Here is a 25,502-nt window from a genome sequence, read left to right as displayed (position 1 = left end):
CAGTCTTCATTTTTATCTTTATTTTTTCCTTGCTATTGATTTTATGTTAATACATTCTTCTGTCCCATAGAATTCTAATAATTAAATGATGACTGCTTTATATTCTAGAATCAGCCCAGAATAGAAAAATATTGTTTGAACACAATATCCTGTCTCTTGGTTACAAATATTAATATTAAGCATCCTAATAATTAGATAACACTTGTAAAACGCTTATTATTTGCCATCTAGTATTTTAAGTGCTGAACATGCATTTACTCATTGGATAATAACATTCATGTATGCTACTATAACTGGACATCTCCAATATAGGCCTGAAAAGGAAAAGGCTAGTCTGTAATGCTTGCTACTCCAGAAATATGTGGATTCAAATAGGTAGGAAAATACGTATTATTCGAAACCAGCTTTGAAGGAAGATAGAAGAAAAGTAATATTTCAAAAGTACACATACTTGGAATCTCTAAGTTAAGCAGAACTTTTAAAGCAGAAAAGGCAGTAAAGTGAGACAAAAGGCAGGTTTTGTTAGTCTGTAGTAGTCAGGCCTATGTAGAGTGCAGTTCCATCCTAAGCTTTCTTGGTGCCTGTCAGAGTTTGGGTTGTAGCCCTTTACTTTCTGTGTTACTACTAATAATATCAGTGAAAGCAAATGAGAGAGAATATAAAAAGAAAAATAAATGGAGACAGACCTCAATGGATTAGTGATGTTTTATTAAGCAGTAGAGAGGCACATTTTCAAGAGGGAAAATGGTAACAGGCTGCAACAAGGGTCTGAATTTTATAGGTTTTAGCAGGGCCAGGTCATGGGAGGAGTTGGTCAGTTAATTTGGGCAGTTATTTTTGGTGATCAGGAGGATTTTGGCAGATAAAGGATATTGTAACAGGTCAGATTCCTGAGTTCCCTGTTTCCCTGAGGGTTTTGTAAGTTTCCATTTCCTTCATTCCAGACTCTAAAAGGGGTTTAGTTAGTTAGGGCAACATCATCATATCTGGCTACTTACTGCTGAGAAAGGGGCATCATCAGAATATCTTCTAGAGTCTGAAGGAAGAACATAGCTTTCACATGTTTTTGGATGGCGGTCCTGGAGATGCTGGAGACATATTCTGTTAGAAACCTCTGGATATGGTTAATGAAACATGGAAGAAGGAAAAGAAATAAGATAATCAGAAGAATGGGGTCATAATGGGCCAAATCCAGGCCAGGAGTCCGTCCTACTATCCAGGGGAGGAGGAGATGTTTGCTAGGTTAGGGGCTTGTTTCTTTAGCTTTCTTATCTTATCCTTTACTATTCCTGACTTATTAACACAGAAGCAACATTCATCCCCAAGGAAGAGGCAGAGGCCACCTCATCCTGCAGTAAGGAGATACAGGCCCCAACAATTTTGCAGAATGACAGAAGCCAGGGAATCCAATTTATTTTGTAAACCCAGTACGAAGTTGGCAACCTGTTAGATATCTTCAATAATCTGTACTGACAATTTTTTATAGTAGCGAATAGAGATTCCTAATTCTACTGCTCCTGTGCCAATCCTGGCAGGTACCTCAAGCCCTGTGAGTAAGGGAATAAACTGAAAGGGCTCTCTTATGAGTGGTTTGTACCGTTATCAGAATAGGCAAATTGGTTGTTAGCTAAAAACATCAATTTGAACAGTAAGGAAGACCAAGATACAGAGGCCAGTCCAATTTTTGTTAGGGAGGGGAAATATGAGCCTCACAAAGAAAAATGCCTCTGAACTTAGCAGGCAGGGCTGTAGGGCTGACATAAGTGTTATGTTTTAAGTTCTGTTAAAAGAACTATTGTCTTTTCTTTCAAATGTCTAGGTATTGCTGTACTTTGGTTATAACTGTTTTGCTGGGTGTTTAAGCTAGTCAAATTGATCTTGTTCCTATCTGTTGTTAAGAGTCAGCTGAGTTCCCTCAGGGTATCACTCTTGGGAACTTGAGAGCAGCCTCTTAGTTCTTTTTTAGCTATCTGCCAGGATGGGTGAGGGTCTCCTTGACCATTTGGCTTCTCTTGGAAGCGTCAGGGAGGTCTCCTTCTCCAATGAACCCTCCTTTTTGCAGCATGCACACTGGTCAGTTTTCTTTTCTCCAGAATCTCATTTATCTCCCTGATTAGGAGGTCATGGGGCTCAGTGTCACAAAACCCTTAGAGAAGTCCCCTTGTTTCCTGGTTTCAAACTGGCTCAGAAAGGCAAGAGCCAAATATTGACTATTTTATCTTTTTGGACCCTTTTATTTCTTTAACTTTAGGGTCTAAGCTTTGGTCTTAAACATCCAGCAGGCCAGTTTCATCTGTCTTAAAGGAATAATACTGGGTTTTAACTGTGATGTCTATAACTTTTTAGTTATTCACCCCTTCTATTTATTTGGGGTCAGTATTAGTACTGGAAGTTAACCTTAAATCAACCTGTGTGTCCTATCGGTGATGGCCTATTATCTCAAATTAACTTAGACTATTATATTAGAACAGTGAGGCACTAAAAGATAACAGTTAAGGTTTACAAGAAAATACAAAATGAAATTAACAAGAGTAAAATATATTTAATTTGTACAATAGCTATGAACCAAGAAACTTAATTTTATTTTACTTTAAACTTTATTTTGAAGTATACCAGCTTGGTAGAATGTTCTTATACTTTAAAGACTTATATACCTGGCATGTAGGGCAAAAAGCCAGTAATAGTCCCATGCTTACACTGATGTTCTTATATTAACCAAGTTTAACTTTCAAAGAAAAGTTCAGAATCTTTAATGTAGTGTAATACTCTAAAATAACAGCTGTTGTTTAACCAGAGTTGTACAAACCCTAATTCCTTTAAGACTAGTTTCTGTTAAGAATAAACTTGACACCAGAAATAGTTTTGATAGATAAGAGCAGATCAATGTTTTAAGAAATGTTTGTTACTTCAACTCATAGAGTATTAAACATTGGTTTATATCAGTATATTAATATTTGACCTTAGGGAAAAACCTGAAATAACTTTAACTGATTATGCTCCTTATATATGATCAGTTGAGTTACACACAACTTTTTGAAATTTACCCTCCACATACCTTCTGTAAATTACTAAGACATTGTAAAATTTTTTACATTACCACTTTCTCATCCAGAAACATTTCTTTTTTCCTTCCAATTTCATACTAAAACATATTTCCATACCTAGAGCCTTCTTATATCTCTTTTCTAACTGTTGATACCTTTTTAAATTTATATTCTGAAACAATCATTATGAAATTTCTGAATTTGTCCAATTACTCCGATTAACAAGATGAAATACTTTATGCTATTTGCAGTATTTTAATTGAAAACCAATGGAAACTTTTGGGGATATTATACCTGTTAGAACTTTAACTCTTAGTAATCTTGCTTTAATGAAGAACCAGAAACAAAGCAATCTTAAACTCTTTGTTTCATTACCAATTTATAAGTAATACATTTAATATTTAAACATATTACCTTATGGAATTTAGGAAGTCAAGCCTATTTGATTTCATATTTAGCAGTTGATGTTTTACCACATTGACTTTGTAAATTAATTAGGTATCTCCTCTAACAAACACATTTATAATTAATCCCATTGATGTTGAAGTTAAATCTAATTTACTCATTTTTAACTATAAAATCCAAGATATCAGACAAGTATAGTTAACAGTACTAGCTGTCTCTTCCTTGTTGAAGGAAAATCCTAGAAACAATTAATATTACATTCTAGACATTTTATAGAAACTATTAATTGTCTGACAACCTAGAAAAACTTATGTTAGTAATTTTAAAGATATCTTTAATCTGTTTACCTAATTTAAATTGAACTTTTTAAGTAATATGAACTAAAATTATTTGGATCCATTTCTCTTTTAAATTTTAATTTATGAGTACTCATTTATTTATATGCCGGTTCTGATATCATGTACATCACATATGGACAAAAGCACATATGTAGACCTAACAACACAATACACTGGTGTGCACACATACATAAAACAGACAGGAAACATGTTTCTTGTAGCTGTTTGTAGGTAGATAGGAAGCACACTACAGATGTTTATTAAATCCTCGATTAGATTTCAACTGTTAGAAATTAAAGCTTATCAGACTTTCACATTATGACTTAAATATAGAGGTCTATGCTATATGGAAATGCTAGATGTAAAGTCTAACAGCCATGGTGGACACTGAGATCAAAGGTTCAGGTGGCCACTTTTTCCTCAATGGTTATCAGATTTATTCCCAACATCACCATGTCTATGTATTTTTTTAGGATTTTGTAAAAGGAGATTCTTTAATGTATTTGAGGGCTAACCCTTGAAAAATTGGCCTCTTAACAAAGACAGAGTTTAAAACCTCTATCATTAGATAAAGTAAGACTGATTAGAAAAATATTTTAATTTAGGCACATAGGGTCAAATGTGAATTTACCATAAAACCATGAGCTCAAAAATATAGAATTTTAATGCTGGGAGCAGTGGTGCATGCCTGTAATCCCAGGAGCTTGGGAGGTAGAGGCAAGAGGATTACAAATTCAAAGCCAGCCTCAGCAATTTAGGGAGCCACTAAGCAACTCAGTGAGAGTCTGTCTCTAAATAAAATACAAAATAGGGCTGGGGATGGGGTTCAGAGGTCAGGTGCCCCTGAGTTCAAGTGCCCCTGAGTTCAATCCCCATTACAAATGTGTGTGTGTGTGTGTGTGTGTGTGTGTGTGTGTGTGTGTAAAATTTTAAAAATCAGGAGTTCTAAAAAAGAAATGACATGGCCATAATTAGTAAAGGAGCATACAGAATATCTTTATCAGATCAGAGTTCACTTTTGGGTCAGATTAGAGTCAGTACTGACTCTAATACTGAATGTTGGAAGAATGAATAAGCCCTAGAATCCTTAGTTAAATATTCTTAAGGTAAAGAAGATTTGTATATATGAGATCATTCCATCTTCCTTGCCTATGTTATAGTGTTTAGGGAGGAACTTGTTTTGAAAGCATCATGGTAGACTGCTAGGAGGAGATAATATAGCCAGCCATTTAGGTCCCACAAGTGGCTTGGATTTAAAAGTGACCTCCCCCCCCCCCCACCTTTGGTCTCAACTAGTTTTCTGCAAGCTTTATAAACCTTGCCATCTCTGCAAGGCTTACAGAGCCTGCAGAGATAGAGATCTGAGAGAAGATAAGAAGTAAGGGAAGCTGTTTTTTCATGCATAGGACATTATGATCATTTTTTATTTCCCCAGGTGGTAATCCAGTCTGATTTAGATGCAGAAAATCATTAGGTATCTCCTTTATCTCAGATTTGATTAGGTCATCCCCTACTTCTGAGGACAAGACTTCCCTTTGAACAAAAAAAAGAAAGGGAGGAAGGAAGGGAGGGAGGGAGGAAGGAAAGAAAGAGCAAGAGAATAAAAAGAACATGGGCATCTGTGCAGAGAAAACTGTCTCTTTGGCTAGCGGACATCTCCCCAATCTCACAGCCTCTAGGGGTCAGCAGTCTCTGCCTTTGCTTCCTGACTCTGGCTGAAGCCTCACTCTGAATGGAAGATACTAACTAACTTCTGATAACTATTTTAATTTAAGAGAAGATATTTGGCAGCTGGGTGTACCCTTAAAGTTTCCTAAGTGTTGCCTTTATCCTTTGGTGTCCTCATACTTTCGGGACCATGATTTCATATTATGCCCCTCAATTTGAAGTGGAAGGCAAGTCTTTTAGTGCTCTGGTGATATCTCCACTAAAGAAAATAATTTCAATTTCTGAAATAGGACAAATGAGGGGCAGTTTTACTTTAATTGAGACAGATTTTCTGGTTTTTTTCATACCAGATGAGGGTAACACAGAAGAAAATGTGTCTTATGAAAGTCTAGAGAAGGTAGAATAATCTTAAAAGATAGGGGAACTCTATCTTGAGAACCTCTCATAATGGGTCCCTGTGGACAGTGTGGACAGAACTGGAGTAGAAGCATTTCTGAAGAAGGAGAGATTGTTTGACTCACGCTCTGGGGATTAATGGGTCACCTCTTTCCCAAAGACCTCAGATCAGACTGAGATTTCATATTAGGATCCAAGATTTATTGAGTGAGGGTGTCCTCCACCACTGGGTCAAGTCAATCAGAAACAGACAGACAGTGGTTGATATTTGGTACCCCTGAGGGCTGTTAGGTTCAGACTTTGGTCATGAGACCTTCATTCTCCACTGGGAAGTAGCCCTAGTAGCTGCCTAGTAGCTTGTCTCAAGCTTTCTTTTGTCCCATGCACCAAATTTCTCCCACAGAAAAGAAACTGAAGCAAGTCAGGACCAACATTCCCAACACCTGAATGAAGGGGAATTCATCCCACCTCTTGACTTTTGACTGATGGCAGGTCCCCATTATCATGTCAACTCTAGGTCACATTAGAAACATCTGAGAAACTTTAAGAAAAATATGTTTCAGAATCTCTAGAACTACACGTTACTGGATTTTAAAAGAACTTCTCAGATGATTGAAACATATAATCAGTTTTGAGAACCACAGATCTACATGGAATGATTAATGATGCTAGGGAAGTTAACTGGACATGAACAGGTGGGTAGGTGAAGGATAGTAAAGGGTGATAACTTACAGAGGAAATCAGACATTCATCAAAGAGAGTGTATAGGTTACAGGACTGAGGATAATAGAGAACTTTATCAAAGCAGGCAAGAACAAAAACTGTCACTGGGCAATTCTCATTGTGACCACAGGAGGACAAAAGCTAAGCCATAATGCTCTCTGCTCCAGAGACATTAAAAGTCAAATTGGTAGAAAAGTGGGTTTTATGAAAAGCCTGATTTAAGTGAAGATGGAAACAACTTCATTCTTTCAAAGGTTCCATTTCCAGAAGCTCTGGGAAGAAGAAAACTTTTGGGGAGTGGAGGTGGGGGCTATGGTATGCATTAGGAGTAAAAGGTAAAATTTCACCAGTTGCAAACAAGTTTTCACTTCCAGGAATTTTCACAGGTTTTAACTCCTTCTAGCCCTGGGGACCTTACCATATCAAAGGAGTGAGACTTGGTAGATTCAGCATCTGCTTCTTCCAGTTTCAGCTGGGGGAGGGTTCTTGGAAAGTATGGTCTGTAAAAAACCTGTAAGACCCTCATTTACCTCTCTAAAATGACCCATTCAGTCTGTTCTGAATATCTATTCTCTATCTGTCTAATAAATTCCTACCTACTAGTGAGTGCAACTCTTTTGAAAGTTTTCCTGTGAGATTGCAAGAACAGGCAGCTGAAACCCACTACCATAGTTGCTTTGGCTCCACAGGCTGGTCTCACTTTGTAACAATGGTATCAGAATATAATTTATAATGCACTGCTTAAATAAAAGGCATTATTATCAAGATCACATTATTGACTTTCTACCAGTTAAAAAAAGCAAAATTACATTGCTTGTGTTTTAACCTTTTATTAATGTAGTAGCCTAATTTATGAAATTTGAATTTAAACCTAACACGGTAATGCAGGCTTGTAATCCCAATGACTTGGGAGGCTGAGGCAGGAGGATCCTTTGAGGCCAGCCAGGCAACTTATTGAGACCCTATCTCAAAATAAAATCAAAATGGCTAGGAGGTGGCTCAGTGGTAGAGTGCTTGCCTTAGTTTGTGTGAAGTCCTTGGTTCAATACCCAGTCCTATTTGAGGAAAAAAGGTAAACATATTTATGGAACTACATCATGATTTATTTGTATTGCAATAGATTCCTTAAGTTTTTCAAATGTTTTCTAAAGTGTTTCTACAAATAAGAATTTTATATTTATAAAATGTACTACTTAGTAGAAAGTCATTAAATACTTGCTTAATAAATGTAGGAAAGCTAGGTTTTTGTATATATGATCTTTTAAAAAGATTTTATTTTTGTTCTTTGTAGTTATATATGACAATAGAATATAATTTGACTTATTTATACAAACATGAGTACATTTTATTCCAATTTGGATCCCAGTCTTGTGGTTGCACATATGACCTTAATTTATCTTTACCAAACCATGTAAGGTAAAGAAATGAAGGCTCAGAGGTTAAATCACTTGTTAACATAGTAACAAGTTAAAGGCAGAAAGAATTTAAACCGTGAATTTTGATGAAAAAACTTGATGTTCTTTCTATCTAGAAATCATTTAGAGAGTATAATACAGATTTCAAATTATAATGGTGTTTAATGAAAAATATTTTGTGAATGGACATTCACATTAGATTTAATTATAAATGATGTTTTCTACTCTTTATTAGTGCCTTGTATTGAGATAGAGGATATTTTATAAGTGCTTCTTTTATAAGTTTATCTTTCTCTCTATAGCAGTCTAGCATAGAGTTTCTTTATTTCTTATGAAAATTTATTTGTTTCATGTTACCCACTGTGTACATGTTTGTCTTCCTCAGTAGTTGATAATTTTCTCATGTGTTATTTTATCATTGGCTCCTTTACACACCTTTACATTGTAGATGTGATTCAGATAAATACATATGCACCATGCATATGTATATATATTCATAGACCAAGAATGGAATTTTTTTAATATGTATTTTTTAGTTCTAGGTGTACACAATATCTTCACTTAGTTTTTATGTGGAGCTGAGAATCGAACCCAGTGCCTCACGCATGCTAGGCGAGCACGCTATCACTTGAGCCACATCCCCAGCCCCAAGAGTGGAATTTGTTAGGTCTTATTTCAATCAAGTTTTAACTTAGGTGGGGGCTGGAAAAGCAAGAGCTTAAAGGTAGAACAAACCTTCATACCTATCTCTTCCTGTACTACTGTCATCCAAATGGATCTTGTAAAGCATAGAGAATAATTGCTATACAGGTCTCAATTCTCTCTCTTCCTTCTTTTTACATACCACGCTAATCTTGCAAAGAACATCATGTATATTGTAAAACAGTAACTGATAACTATCCTGGGATAAGTGCAATAATCTTTGGTTACAGAAAATCTATAGGTATAAATAAATGGGAAGAAATTCTTTAAAAATTTAGCACAGAACAGTTGCAGAAAATTAAAATGTAAAGGAAACACTTGTTTTCATGACTTTTTTTTGTCCTATGTTCTTAGAAAGAGAATTTACAACCTTTTAAACTACAAAATGATTGCATGATAATTATGTTCTAAGAGATTAAAATATACTAACTTTTCTGCCCAAAATTTAAATTGTATATATATATAAAAGTATTTTTTAAGAATTTTGCTATAACATTCCTTCTAAAAGGTAATCATTGAGCTGGGTTGTGGCTCAGCAGTAGAGTGCTCGCCTAGCACACGTGAGGCCCTGGGTTCAATCTTCAGCACCACATAAAAATTAAAAAAAATAAAATAAAGGCATTGTGTCCAACTACAATTAAAAAAAATAAATATTTTTAAAAGGTAAATTCAAGTATTTAGTGTAATTTTCCATATTCTATTAATTGAGTAATACTAATTACATACGTTCTCTTTGAGAAATAATGCCTTTGGTATGAAAATGGCAGCCTTAAAGAGTTAACTTAATTTTCTAAACTGATAAAGTAAGAATATTAAATAAGGTGACGAAATTTATACAGAAATTGCTTTACTATTAGTACTGCTGCTTTAAAATATTTAATAAATCATTTTATGTGACATTTCATTTGTATTTTCATTTGTGAAATTCTATCACAAATCTGCTGATTTGAATGCAAGGGGGGGTCCAGTGTGATGCTGGCAACACTGCTGATTTTAATTTCAAAGCAATCATTTTCTTTTTCTTTTTCTTTTTAATTAATTATTTATTCTAATTAGGTATATATGACAGCAGAATGCATTTTGATTCATTTTACACAATTGCAACACAGCTTTTCATTTCTCTGGTTATACACAATGTAGCATCATACCATATGTGCAGTCATACATGTACCTAGGGTAATAATGTCCATCTCATTGCACCATCTTTCCTTCAAAGCAGTCATTTTCAATGTAAAATTTTACCAGAGGTTAAAAAAATTCAATTTCATTTCTGTTAAATATTTTAGTAATTTTAATTTAGTTTATTTTTATACATTATTTTAATTATATTAATGTAATTTACATGACTATTGTTTTCAAGGAGATTCTAATAGCTAATTTTTTTCTTATTTATAGGTATATGTTTTATGGGTTAATTTTCCTCAGAAAATAGTTATTTTTCTAAGCTATTTACTTTTTCTAATACTAATGTGCTTAAGACACTCTAAAGCAAATCCCACAGGACACTGAACCACCATTTCCACCACCTGAATATCTTTTTTTTTGTGTAGTATTGGGGATTGAATCTGGTGCCTGTGCATGCATGCTATGCAAGTACTCTACCATCGAGCTATACCACAAGCCCCCAGTATCTTACATCTTTGCTTCAAAGATGTTTTCTTGCCAAGTGCAGTGGTGCATGCCTGTAATCCCAGCACCTCAGGAGTCTGAGGCAGGAGGATTCAAGTTCAAAGCCAGCCTTAGCAACTTAGCTAGGCCCTAAACAACTCAGTTGGACCCTGTATCTAAATAAAATAGAAAAAAGGGCTGGGGATGTGGCTCAGTGGTTGAGTGCCCCTGAGTTCAATCCCCAGTACCAAAAAAAAAAAAAAGATTTTTTTTTTGCTCAAGAAATCATATATATTGGGCTGGGGATGTGGCTCAAGCGGTAGCGTGTTCGCCTCGCATGCGTGCGGCCCAGGTTCGATCCTCAGCTCCACATACAAACAGAGATGTTGTGTCCGCCGAAAACTAAAAAATAAATATTAAAAAATAATTCTTAAAAAAAAAAAAAAGAAATCATATATTCAGAAATCTGAAATTGTTTTGTGAATACATACTATGGGTGAGGCTAAGTAATGTTTTGAAAGACCGTAAATGACAGTGTTTCTACCCTAAGGAATTTATCAAAAATGTAAACTTATCTCTTTAGACTTTTTAAGGCATATACAGGCATATACTATATATACTAAAAGTACTATGACATATGATATAAGGAAATAAAGAAGCCCAAAGAACAGAGGCAAAGTGTGCTTTGGCAGGGGATGGGGGGCGGGTGGAGGTTGACACAAACATGGAAAGCTTCTTGGGTTAGATATGAACAGTATTTCATCCATCTGAAATTTAGAAAAGGAGAATATTTTACACAGACCAAATAGTTATACAAGTGTGTGAGCAGTAATATGATAGGCATAAGCCTTGGCTTATAGTCCAATTCAACTGGAAAGGTATGTTAGTGCCTAATTATGAAGCAATTTAAATATTAAACTGAAATGTAGAGTTTATAAATTTGAGAGTTCTCCATGAAACTAATAAAATAAGAAAATCTAAGTTGAAATTGGCATTGGTATGTGGCATATATTGAGAGTTGGTTGAGAAGAAATAATGGCATGGCTTAAATTTGAGCAAATTTTAATGAAAGAATCCAAAGCCATAGTAATATGGCCAACTTGGAAAAAAAGAAAAGATAATTTTAGGGTTTCAGGTTTGGATTATTGTAAGAATGAGAGCGATAGGAAAAGAGGAGGTGTCAGCAGCATATATATTTCAAGGGGGAAAACTAAGTTTTAATAAATATATTAGGTCTAATCAGAGTTCAGCAGCCAACCTAGTTATCACTGCCACTCCTTTTACAGCATATATATATATATATATATATATATATATATATATATATATATAATTATTTAAATTTGCATATGAGCAGTTGTTTTCAGATCTTGAAAACAAAAGCAGTCTTTATTTTTATAGTATATCTTAATTTATTTTTTAACTTATATTTCAACAGGAACAACATAAACAGACATTCCCATCACAGTTAAAGAAACAAGAGTCATCTAAGAGCCTGAAGAAGGTTATTGCAGCTTTGTCAAATCCAAAAGCAACCTCTAGCTCACCAGCATATCCAAAACAAACATTAGAAAACAACCACCCTAATCCATTCTTGACAAATGCACTTTTAGGTAATCACCAACCAAATGGAGTTATTCAAAGTGTCATTCAAGAAGCTCCTCTAGCACTTACTACCAAAACTAAAATACAGAGTAAGATGAATGAAAATATTGCTACTGCAAGTAGCAGCACCCCTTTTTCCTCACCTGTAAATTTGAGTACAAGTGGGAGAAGAACCCCAGGCAATCTGACACCTGTAATTCCCTCTGCCTCTTCTATATTGCATAATCAAGGGAAGGAAAAAACAGTTAGCAATAATGTAAACACATTAAAACCACAGCATCTCTCTCATCCTGCAAAATCTTTGGTGGAACAATTCAGAGGAACAGATTCAGACATTCCTAGTAGTAAAGATTCTGAAGATTCAAATGAGGATGAAGAGGAAGATGATGAGGAAGAAGATGAGGAAGATGAGGAAGATGATGACTCTGATGACAGTCAATCAGGTTATTTTCCGTTTTAAATTTTAAAGTAGTTCTCTAGTTCTATGTGAACTAAAACATTTTAAAGATCTTAATTCAACGACTTGATATCATTCTCATTCATTTTTGTTTCATATAGCTCTGTGCATTTCTATAATGAGCTGGTAAAATACAAGTGTAATTCATATTGGAAATTTTAATTTAAATTCTCATCTTGTTCATCTGACATTAACAATTAATAATTTTAAAGTGACTATAAATGATGCATGAATTAAACAATTTCATCAGCTTGCTTAATTTTCATTTCACTCAGGACTTCACTCTTTTTTTCCATCTCTTCTGCTACTTGTTAAAATATGTCACTACATATTTTGAACAAAGGTGTAATTTTAGTTACAATCATTCAGAAAGTAAAAAAAAAAATCAAAATCTCTATGAATGTCCATCAATAGCATAGAATTCATTAAATAACATAAGGGATTATGGAGTGACTCCTTAGTTTAATTTTGATTCATTTTCTAGTTTGTTTTTTTTGAGGGGATGGAGATTAGTTTATAAAAATATAAAATAAAAAGTAAAATTTTAAATTCAGTGAAATGCATATTACATAATCTGTGGATTTGTTACTGGTAATTCAGTTATTTAACTATAAATTCTGTAGCAGCCAATAAGAATAGAAAAATATAGTCCATTATACAATTTAAAGTATAAGTTAAAAACAAACTACTTCTCAGAGTAAGAATAATCCTTCCTTATAATACATGGATATAATAATGCACGATAGGTAGTGAATATCAATATTCATCACTTTTAGAAATTAACTTTTATAATGAACCTCAATTTAGGCAGATAGTATTACACCACATAGAATTCCCCAGTCCTAGGGCTGGGGTTGTGGCTTAGCGGTAGAGCACTAGTCCAGCACGCGCAGGGCCCTGGGTTCGATCCTCAGCACCACATAGAAATAAATAAATAAAACAAAGGTATTGTGTCTGACTACGAATAAAAAAATTAAAAAAAAATTCCTCAGTCCTGTTGTTCTCAAAATCTTTATGGTACAGTCCAAGTATACGTACTATATTTATCAAAGTTAATCCAATAATAGATTTTATATATCTGGAAGAATAGAAGCATTATACATAGGATTGCATAACTAGGAAGACTTAAATTATAGAACAACAACTATCATATACTGCCAAAAAGGCAAAAGCAACCAAGAATCTCTCCTAGAAAACTGTTTTCTTTTACTCCAAATCCCAAATTAAGGATAATAGTGGTTCTAGACTTATCTTCCTTACATAGACTTGGTATGCTTCTTAAGCCATTGGAATCTCTTACTTTGGAAAGTCAATTATATTTCCTCTTTCTCCTTAGTTTCCCATTTTATTTAAAAGTGATTTTGAAGCCATCATGGCCATTAAGAATTAAGCCATTAAACAGAACTCATCATGTGAATAGTGTCATGTAAGAAGAATTATTTCAAGTCTTGAATAGAACTGATAATTTTAGAAGAATCTTGAGGCTTTATATGCCTACCATACATTGTTCTCTAATAGCTTATAAGATAATAATTTTTACATTTATTCTTTGGGAAAATCGATTATTTGGATTCTCAATCACAGATACTGGTTCCTCTGAACTATTCTGTTTGGATACAAAGTACAAATTATTGGTCATTATCTAGTTATAATATCCAAGTGCTTCTTTCACTTCCCAGAATCAGATAGTAATTCAGAATCAGATTCAGAAGGATCAGAAGAAGAAGATGATGATGATAAAGACCAAGATGAATCAGATAGCGATACTGAAGGAGAGAAAACTTCACTGAAACTGAATAAAACAACTTCCTCTGTCAAAAGCCCTTCCATCAGTCTCACAGCTCACTCAACACCTCGTAACCTCCACATAGGAAAAGCCCCAGGCTCTCCTCCTGCTGCCTTATGTTCTGAATCCCAGTCACCTGCTTTTCTTGGCACATCTTCTTCCACACTTACTTCAAGTCCACACTCTGGTACCTACAGTTTATTTTTATTATTGTAAAGTAGAAGTCAAACCATAGCAAGAATTTATATTTACACTGTGGTCTGGAGATGATCTCATTGGAATCAAATGTTATGGCTAGACTTTATTTAGGTTGGCTAAGAAAGTCAGCATGTATTTTCAAAGGATATTACCTGATCTATGTTAAATTTTTCCATATTTTCAATTTAAGAATCTGATTAATGACAGTTCTTGATTGAATCCTTTTCTGTTTTTGTGATCAAATGATAATTGGATTTTTTATACTTTATAAAAAATATCACCTGGACAATTCTGTTTCTGCCAACATGTAGCCAGTGTCACTTCTATTAGTAACATTCTTATTCCATTAACATCCTTTTGTTTTTTTGTACTTTATTTTTTTTACTTTTTATAAATTTCAGAGGTCTTTATTAAAAGTCTCCACATTTAACATTCCCAAACCACTGTCTATTCTAATTCAATAACTAAGAAAATATAGATTTACTGAGTAAAATATTTTGTTTTCTTTTAACTCATTTCACTCTCTTCTTCGCAATTTCTGGTTTTACTTTCATTTACCACAAACCATTATGATATCCCACTAATTTAAGATTAATTTATTTATATTTGTGAATCTTCATCTTTGTCTTTGAAAAAAATTACATATAATAATAATTCTATTTGTTTGGTGACATAGGTTAATTAAAATGCCTAGTTGTGTTTTTGGTCATGGGTGTATATGGACATAAAATTGTCTTAAAATGTATGACCCAGTTAGTTAAAATTTTTAGCATCAGAAAAGTCATATTTTCAAAGAAAACAACTATAAATAGGTTTTCTGAAGCCTCTGTTATATCCCACCTACTTCTTCAGCCATTCCCTTAATAACAGATGGGAAGAAAGCTATGTTTTTTTTACCTTGGACTATATTTTCTTCAGAGAATAAGACTAGTGATTCTGTCGTTTAGATAAAAAAATTTTCTGCCTTATATAATGTGTTTTGTTGAAAACCATTAAAAAATCATGTATAAATTTCAGAAATACACTAGTATTCCAAGTCATTAAAAATGTTTTTAAAGAAAATTTTCTAAACTGTCATAAAGTTGTCATCAATATAAATTAGTCTTTTATATTAACTAGTTGAATTTTCTTAAAGGCAATTCCAAAAGAAGAAGAGTTACAGATGAACGCGAACTGCGTATTCCTTTGGAATATGGGTATGCAAATAAGGTTTTTCTTTTTGTTTTCCTCCATATATTTATGCATGTTTGATGTATGTGTTTTCATTCTCTACTATTACCAAAAAAAGTTAACATACTGCATAGTATTATAGTAGAAGAGCCAGAGCAAAGGGCAAACAAATCAATATATCAGAAAACTAAAATTAAACCTATACTGTGCCAAAGTATGGTAGAGTTAGGGGTGGGATCATGCGGTCTTAGAAAGAACCAAGAACAAGTCATAAGGTAGAGAACAGGAATATAGTTAAGATTGTTAGATTTTGTGAAGATAGAATTAAAGGACAGTGAAAGCTTCTATATTTAAAATGAGGGACTCCAGCAGAGTTTGGCCAAAATGGTTTAATTAGAAATGACAAGTTTCAGATTGGATATACTTGATCTCAAAATGACAGAAAGCTAGATTTACTTTACTCTTCTCACTTTAAGCTTTTCAGTTGTAAATATATACTCTGTATATTCTCACACATGTAACTAAAATGTCTAAGTGCTCAAACTAATTCCAGTTATGATTTCTAAAAAATGTAATAGAGTTTAATGTTTGTAAATTGAATCTTTGATTAATTTTTTAATTGAATCTACATAGTTTCAGTAGTAAATTATTTGAGTTTTATGGTTAGAGATTTATTTTTGTTTTCTTTATATTTTTCATGATTTGAAGAAGATGTATACTTTATATCTTTTTTTTTTTTTTTTTTAGTTTTTGAAAGCTATGTTAAAAGTAAAGTATGTCATAACCCTCCTTTCTGTTATATGTAGCTGGCAGAGAGAGACAAGAATAAGAAACTTTGGAGGGCGCCTTCAAGGAGAAGTAGCATATTATGCTCCATGTGGAAAGAAACTTAGGCAGTACCCTGAAGTAATAAAGGTACATATTTTTCACCAAATAACGTATATTTGGTGCATATTAAGCATGCTCATGCAAAGAAAAAGTGCATTCCTTTCTCACATAAACTTTTTGATGCAAAATATTCTCTTGTGTGGGTCTAAAATGCTTAACCTAAGTTGATCTACAAATCCAAAGCCCCCTTGATAGTATATACAAAACATTAGTGTCCTGAAGCTAGCTATACATCAAAGCTGGGTTGTAATTATTAAAACCTGAAGTGGAAAAATATGTGATTTTTTCAGTATCTCAGCAGAAATGGAATAATGGATATCTCAAGGGACAATTTCAGCTTCAGTGCAAAAATAAGAGTGGGTGACTTCTATGAAGCCAGAGATGGACCGCAGGTATCCACTTTTTAAAAAGTATAGTCTTTGAACCAAAAAGTAGTAACCATAACCTCAATGAAGTAAATTTCACTACTGAAATTAGTCAAAGCATTGCCTTTTGTTAGTTAATTAATATAGCTATATATAAAACTTTGTGGTAAACACTAAGGCCTCAATTTACTCTGTTTCAGTAACAAGGAGCTTTGACATAACAGACTTCTTTTTCATATTTAAGTAAACTTTTTCCTGTTTATTAATTCAGTCAGTAATTTTATAGTTTATACTGGCATAAAAGTAACTGCATGTTAATGTAAAATATAGGGAGAAATATACTACTTCCTAAAAGGTAAAAAAAAATTTTTAAACTAATGCAAATAGGAAAATCACATTATTGTAAATGAGCCCAAGAGAGGATAAATATGCTTTAGTTTTTTGAACGGAAAGAAATTAAATTCCCACTTGATTAAGTCACACCATATGATGTACTCTCACAAGTTTTGTAATTTGAAAGTAAGGATCCTTAAAATTAGGGAAGTGAAATTTTTATGTTTCTGCAGAAACTGAATTTTAAATTAATTACACACATTTATCATCACAGTTTCCTTTGAGCTTGAAGTATACAACCTATCAGTCACCAAAAAGAACCTTCTAAGAAGATCTCATTTCCTGTGTGTTTCCTTTAATGTTTTCCCTTTATTCCTTACTTGTGCTTTGTATGCTTATTATTTCCTTTGACATTATCATCTCCATTGAAAGGAGTCCCCTTTTAAGGAGGAATGAGACCTAGATTCTTGTTAATCCATAAAATAGTTTTGTGATTCTGAACAACAGTAATAAAATAATACCCTGTTCTCCTTTAATTTATTTATATGCCAAATAGAATAATAATTACACTTGCCTCCTAGAATTATGGCAATGTTAAAATTAGATCATATGCATGAAAATATTTCAAAAAGGTTAAAATGGTCAGCCAACTGAAGGTGATATTTGTTTCTTTAATTATATATATACATACACACACACGCATATATATTCTTTTAGTTGTAGATGAACACAACATCTTTTTTCATTTTTATTTGGTGCTGAGGATCAAAACCGGTGCCTCTCACGTGTGAGGCAGGTGCTCTACCACTGAGTTATAGCCCCAGCCCAATATTTGCTTTCTTCATTGAACCTTTCTTTCGACACATTATAATCTACAGAAAGAAATTTTTTTCTGGCATTGAGTATTTTCTTTGTGAATAGGAAGACTTTTCAATCCTCTCTTAACCCAGTGATTTTATAGAGAGAGAAGTAGAAAAGACTTTCCCATTCTGTAATTTTAAAAGACTTAGGGATTTTCTAAGGATACATGGTCTTAAAAAGAACTCAAGGTTCTAAAAAATATGCTTTCATATACATCATGTAACCTATTTTCTGCCATTGTTGTCCATGACTTTTTAAGGAACAAATTGTATGCAGATCTATTTGACTCTTTATTGGTAGTTCTAATATACAAAAATGTATTTACCTCAGGTTTAACTTTTTTATAAAAATATATTATGTGATTTTTTTTCATTTTTCTTTTTACTTGTTAACACACAACAACAACAACAACAACAATTTAGACTAAAACTGCCACCAACCACCAAATAGCACCAACCACAGTGCTATTTTACTCATCCATATGTATAGGATCAGGTTTTTAGTCAGAAAACATAAGGTAATAATTTTTTTAATTCTTATTTTTAATCTTTGGTTCATATTATAAGCTCCTCACTTATTTATGCCAAAGATATTTTATGTTTTTAAATTCACTAGATTTTTGCTCTAAGAGTAAAGCTAATTGCTATTCAATATATAAAGGATTTTTAGTTTTGTATCAGTGATAATTAGACTTAATCTATAAAGCCTTATTACCCAAAGCAGAATGTTCTTTGACATTCATTCACTTTTTATTAAACATAATCAGTGTTGTTCAAATGCATATTGTCTGTTAAAATCAATTCTAATCAACAAAATATGATGAATTACTAAAATCATAATATGTTCAGCTGTCAACATTTCCACAGAGTGCTAGGGGGAAATATTAGCAATTTTGAAAGCACTTCTCTTAGTTAAAATAAATGAGTGAGTTGGATTCATTTCAGGATACTTTTAGAGAACAGGTAAGTAATCTAAATAGGTGTTTTAGAAAATTAATTAGAGAAGTGTATAGTTGTAGAGCCATATGCACTTCTTTCATTTGTATAGATAAGCATATGATTAATTAGATATGTGTATAATTATGTAAAAATTGGTTACATATTTTTGTTTAAGTAATCATATGAAATTATTTTGATCAGTTTAAATTCTGCACAATATCTACAATATAGTTTGGCACAAATGAAATACTACCATGCAGTGATAATTATATGTATTTATAATGTATCTAACTTTATACACATTTTATTAGTGATTTAATGGCTAAAAATGTATCAAAAAGCAAAATTGTACATACCAAAAGATCAAAAGGAAATGTGTCAAAACTTTAAAAATGCGTGTAATATTTGACAGTAGAGTGGATTTTTTTGTTTTGCTTTTTATGTTCTTTTGTATTTTGTTTTCTGAAATTTTTTTGTATTAAGTATTTAATGTAAAAAACAATATCTTTTAAAAATAATACTTCTCCAGGTTGTAATTCAAATAAAGCTTAGAATTTGTGGTTGGAAATTGTAAATAATGATCGCAAATGTTCCAGGCTTTATATATCCATTGAGTGATAGGAAATGATATGTTTTATTTACATATTCATTAGTACTCTTGTTTGTTGGTTTTCACCATCCTGGGACTATAGCATCTAGGTCCTGGTACATGCTTGGCAGGCGCTCTACCACTGAGCTACATCTCTACCCTTATAAAAATATTATTTTTAAGAAGGTCTTCCTGAGTTGCCAATGCTGGCTTTGAACTTGTGATCAATCTGCTTCAGCCTGCCATGCTCCACTGTCAACAGCTTAATTTATTTATAGCATTTTATTTTTTTTTTACTTTTATTTTTTTAAATATTTATTTTTTAGGTGTAGATGGACACAACACAATGCCTTTATTTTTATATGGTGCTGAGGATCGAACCCGGGTCCCGCCCGTGCTAGGCGAGTGCTCTATCTCTGAGCCAAATCCTAGCCCTATTAGCATTTTAAATCAGTCTCCAAATAAAATATTTTACTTGTAAATATGTTTTCACCATCATGTTTTTCTTTCTTCTCTTAAAATATACCAATAAAAATTATTAGTTCTGCAGGTTCTAGTTTTAATTGAAACTTTTCAAAAATTGCATCAGTGGTCTTTCAAAGCTTTATATTTTATAGATGAAACTACGGAGATAATTTCTCCTAGAAGGTAAATACCTGCAATGGAGAATGATGATTATTTTGTATAAATTAATCATTTTTTATTTAATGTTTCTGATATTAAGATAATAATTAAATACGAATTTTTAGCAATAAACATTTGTTGAAAATAGTGACTAAGGGCTGGGGTTTGTAGCTCAATTGTTGAGCGCTTGCCTTGCATGCATAAGGCACTGGGTTCGATCCTCAGCACTATATAAGAAAATAAATAAAACAAGATATAGAAAAAAAAAGAAATAGTGATATGTATGATAACTCATATTTATTGACATTTAAGTGAATTCATTCTTACCCAAAGAACAACAATCTAATGATTACCTCTAAAAAGAAAAAAGAAGCCCTTAATTTGAAGTGAATTGAGTAATTAAGATATGGGGGTAAAAAGCCTTTAATCTAATCATTATCAGTTTTATTTATTTCAGTCCACAAGTATGGTCAGAGATTTGTAGAATCAGCCACCTCTCAGCATCTACTGATAGATATCAAACACTTCTTACTACCTTAACTTTAGGGGTGATAAACATCATGAAACAAATAGTAATGTTGTCTGTAAGTCTGTGCTATACTGGCTAGCTACCTTCTAATGAAGTTCTGTGGGCTGTTTTAGCCTCTTTAGTTTAGAAAAGGGTATAAGATACGATAAAGAGGTTTTTTTAAAATTATTTTCTTTATTATTTAGTTACTTTAATTAGGTATCCTGTAATTTCTTTCTTTTTTTGTGTGTGTGTGGTGCTGCGAGGAAAGCATTCTATCAACTGAGCTATATCCACAGCCCAAGAGTTTTTTTTTTTTCCTTTTTAACAGATTTCTGTTCTGTTACATTATATAGAACTTGTTGAACCTAATGCTTGTCATTTATTTTATTTTAGTTTATTGTCAGAATAATAGAAAGTAAGGTCAAGTTAGATTTTGGTAAAACATAGTTTTTTTGTTTAACTAAATATAATGCTAAAATAAAAGTTATTCACATTTTCCTCAGAATATATGAAAGTTTCAATTATAAGTAACAGAGATTATTTTAAAATATATAATGATCTACTAAAAAACATTTTTTGTGAATTATAGAAAAAAACATTTAAGCACAAATATTACACATATGATCATTTAAAAAAAAAACCTGGGAATTTCAGAAGCATTTCAAGTGTTGAATATCTAATCACTCAGTCCAAAAATGCAAAGGAAGATACAAAGATGAAACAATTAAAAATAATGCTGAAATCATTGCTTTTTTTTTCTATTTAAGATGTTATATTTGGGGGAAAAAAGCATTCTTCAAATGGTATAATGCCATATGGAAAATAAAGTGTAGTTCTTTCTGAAAAGAGCCTTTTTTCATAGTCATTTAATTAATAAATGTTTATGGCAAATATATTTAAAGTGGCAGGCATTTTTCCCTCAAATAAATGTTGTCTGAAGGCATTTTTTCCATAAGAGAAATTGTGAACTTATTTTTTACTGCAGAAAAGTTGAAAGCCAGAAGTTGAATAAAAATCACTGTTACTGGAGAGACTAAAGAAAAATAGAAGTTATGATCATTGGTTTAGAGCACCCTGTTCTGGAGAATTTATTCTGATGCTGACCAGCTAAAATTAAGATTTTGTTAATTAAATGTAAGAGGAAACTTCACAATAAGTTAGTCAACACACAATCTCTGGCACAATTGTAATGCTGGTAATTATTTCAAATTAAGAACAAAAGATTGGGAGTCAACAACCAGAGTTCTTTGCTGTTAACTGTCACACCTAGTGCAACATAGCTGTGGGCACATTTGGACACTGAGAACATGAAGGATCAGTACCAGAAGTCTAAAAGTCCAGAAATTTATGTCATTGATTTACCAGGTAGGATTTTTGTGGCTAGACAAGTCCAAGTGTGGAGCTGAAGAGGAAATATTGAAAGTTATCACTCTCAGAAGGTAACCTACTGTGAGTAACTAGATAGTGAAGTCAGCCTTATGGAAGCAGTTGTTTCAAAGCACATCTTTCTCAACTGTTTCTAATAGATGATACCCCTCCCCCACTAGAGACAGCTATTATTCTTTCACATTTTTGAAGTGATATTCAAAATAGTATGTAGTGTTAAGAAGCTATATGACTAAAGTAGATTACTAATTCTAATGCTATTAAGTATAGTGTATCAAGCACTCACTACCTACCTCTGAACTGTCAAGTGACTAAAAATAGACACAATACTAAACTAAAAGAGAGACGTAAGGAAATCCAACAAATTCTGACTTTTTATATTACTGTTTTTCTGAAAATACGAAATGTCAAATACTGTCAGAAATATTTGATGCCCTTGCTTTGCTCATGCCCTAAGATTTCTTAGATTTTTTCAGGGAAATTCAGCATCCTATGTTGCTTTGAAAAACTGAAACCTACTTAGTTCTCTCATCTGTAATGTAAATGCAAATACTATAGGATGCCTGTAAGTCCATTCCCTTTTAGTATGACATTCTGAAAGTTTTATGTAAACTACTTGAAAGTAAAGGATTCTTAAAGTAAACTTTCAGAGAAAGGTAAAAACTTCCTTTACTAAAGCTGTGGTTAAATTTACTGAAAATCATATACCCAAAAATCAGTTTGGTAAATAATCAATTCTCTGAATAACTAACACCTAAAATTGTCAGAACAAATATCTCAATCTAGATTTAAAACATACACTATAGCTATTTTAGTACTACAGGCAAGGACTGGGGTAAACATAGGTCCTGATTTAGAAAAGGATGAGTAGAGTAGAAGAGAGTTTCTTCTATTCACTTATATAACATGGAACATTTAAGACATACCAGTTATCTTAGATATTAAACTTGAAAATCAGCATTTAGTAGCACAGGATTGCAAATCCACGTTAAAATTGGTGCAGCAAAGTCTTAGTGACACTAAAACTTTTAGAAAATCCTCAGTAACTTGGCAAATAGATCAGTATATTACCTTTTGGTAGACTGGTTTACTCCCTTTACTTATATACTGCTTTACCTTCAAAATAAATCAGTTTACAGGTTTGCAAAATCAAACAAAATGGGAGTAACAAAAGCAAAATACAACCTAGGATATAAAATTGAAGCAGGAATGAGACTTGAGAACAACTGTTAAGACCTAAACATATTGCTGCTAAACCACAGATTGACTCTAGCTTGAATAGAATGTGGGAAACCCAATGAGGCAATTCATTGTCTGAAAGAAAGGTGAAAACAAACCAGTTGCTCATGAAATGTTCACCTATACTTTGGAATGTCATTATTGAAGGCAAATAGAAATATTGAAACAGGAAAGTCATATTGAAATAAAATTTCATAGTGACTCTTCTTTTGAATTTCTGAATGCCGAAAATATTTTTAAATGAGTTCATTTACAAGTGTGCACCACTATGCCCAGCTCCTATCTATATCTTTTAAAACTTAGGAAAGATAATTTCCAAGAAACATTTACTGTTTTACATCTTAGAAATTAAGAAAAATAATTAACTTTTTAAATATACAATTTCTGACCCAAAAAGCTAGTAGCATATAAGTCAAGTGATAAAGTATATTCACTTTTCCTCACAATTATTTGGCTCTTGAGTGAATTGAGGTTATAGTATGAAGTTAGGTTTTCCATGCCATCCTTTTCTCATTTTCTGAAATCCAGAATTTAGGGGACATCACATGTAATCTAGTATATGCAATCCCTTTAGAAAGTATTTACTTTCTAAATACCAACGGCAAAAGTGTAAATAATAATATCACTATGTTTGTTGGTAAGTTTTGGGCACCCACATATACTACCACTTTTTGAAACAAATATATTTTCCTAGTTAAATAACTATGTGAAAACTGTATGTGGAAAAGAAAAGTTGATAAAACTCTTAAATCTTGGTCTGAAATGAATTTTCTAATTCTTAATGCAGATTTGTTTACAGATTATTTTATGAGCCTCTCTCTTTTCTATGTTACCAATATATTTTTCAAGTAATGTGGTACATGCAGCCTTGATTTCTAAGAGCACAATAGAAAATGAAAACCTAAACTAATTAAAAGCTTCCCTTGCTGGTGAACATGACTTGCCCTATCATAAAACTGTTCCAAAGGTTTTCTTTGCACTTGATACAACTGTTGAACCTATTTACTTCATTTGAATACTTAGAAAAAAATTTTCATAATTTAAAAAAAAAAAAAATTTAGCATGAGAATTACTGAAGGGAAGGGCTCGGATTGTGGCTCAGTGGTAGAGCGCTCATCTAGCACGTGCAAGGCCCTGGGTTCGATCCTCAGCACCACATAAAAATAAATAAATAAAATAAAGGTACTGTGTTCAACTACTTCTAAAAAATAAATATTAAAAAAATTACTGAATAGAGTTAATATAGGTTTAATTTATGCACATAGATGTGGACTATATGCATTAAATTTTTTCTGACAGTCTTTTATAGATATAATCTTGGCTGTGCTTTCAAGACAGAATATTTTGATCAGTCACTTATCGAGTATAATAACAGCTTTGTAACATCTTTGTACATCTTGTACATGTAGTACAAGAGCATGTAGTATCAGAATGAGACAGTTTTGGATTTGAATCACAGTTCTGTTTCTTGCTGTCTGTGTACCTCATTGGGCTTGAATTCTTTCTATTGTAATACAAGGTCAATAAAACCTACTGTATTAGTTAGGAAAGTTGTGAAGATTAAGATATAGAATGTACTCAAATGCCTGAAACAAAATATAGTACTTAGAATATAGGTTTATTAACTCTTTTCCATTGCGGTAGCAAGTAATAGTATTTGTATTTTTAGTAACTTTTAACTAAGATATAGATAGATAGATTGATTCTTTGCCTAAGGTTAGTAATCATCACATAAAATAAAACTCGAGAACTTTTGATTATTTTAAATTGCTCCCAATGTTTAAGAAAAATTCCTACTTTAAGGTTCTTTTAAGAGAAAAGTACATTTAAATTTCTTCTTAAATATACACTAAAGGAATTCACTCTTTAAAAAGAAAAGTTAAGAAATAAGAAGTCAGTTATTTAAAAGGGTACCTCTTCTGTATCTGAACACATTATTTAAGACTGTAAGTGAGGTAATGAAACATATATTTTTATTTGATTAACATATACAGGATATTTGAAAACCTGACTCAGATTGTGTTTAGCACTAAGTTGAATTATTTTTAGAGTACAGCTGTATTTTGTTGTTGTGTGTGCTCCAGAAGGCAGAGGATAAGGAGAAACCTCAAATATGCACAAAAGTACATAGAATAATATACCATGTATTTATCATCAGCTTTACTATTTGTCATTATGCTGAATATTATTTTACAAATAGCCCTATCTCCTTCTCCACTTTAAAAATTTGTTAAAGAAAAATCTTTGTTGTTT

General features: G+C 32.5%; 1 protein-coding gene across 21 annotated transcripts in view; it reads left to right on the top strand.

Moving 5' to 3' along the window:
- Baz2b (bromodomain adjacent to zinc finger domain 2B) overlaps window positions 1–25,502 on the top strand; it is a 362,220-nt gene that overhangs the window by 265,722 nt on the left and 70,996 nt on the right. For 15 of the 21 annotated variants that reach the window (XM_048812354.1, XM_048812353.1, XM_048812351.1 and 12 more), the window contains 5 exons: window positions 11,738–12,347; window positions 14,041–14,334; window positions 15,481–15,541; window positions 16,322–16,430; window positions 16,694–16,795. In XM_048812354.1, coding sequence (XP_048668311.1) covers window positions 11,738–12,347; window positions 14,041–14,334; window positions 15,481–15,541; window positions 16,322–16,430; window positions 16,694–16,795 — 1,176 coding nt within the window. The remainder of the gene's footprint in view (window positions 1–11,737; window positions 12,348–14,040; window positions 14,335–15,480; window positions 15,542–16,321; window positions 16,431–16,693; window positions 16,796–25,502) is intronic. The other 6 variants (XM_015479215.2, XM_048812349.1, XM_048812355.1 and 3 more) reach the window with 2 other exon arrangements.

This window comes from Marmota marmota, unplaced genomic scaffold (assembly GCF_001458135.2).
Source record: "Marmota marmota marmota unplaced genomic scaffold, marMar, whole genome shotgun sequence".
NCBI lineage: Eukaryota > Metazoa > Chordata > Mammalia > Rodentia > Sciuridae > Marmota > Marmota marmota.
This window is presented reverse-complemented; position numbering and strand designations above follow the sequence as displayed.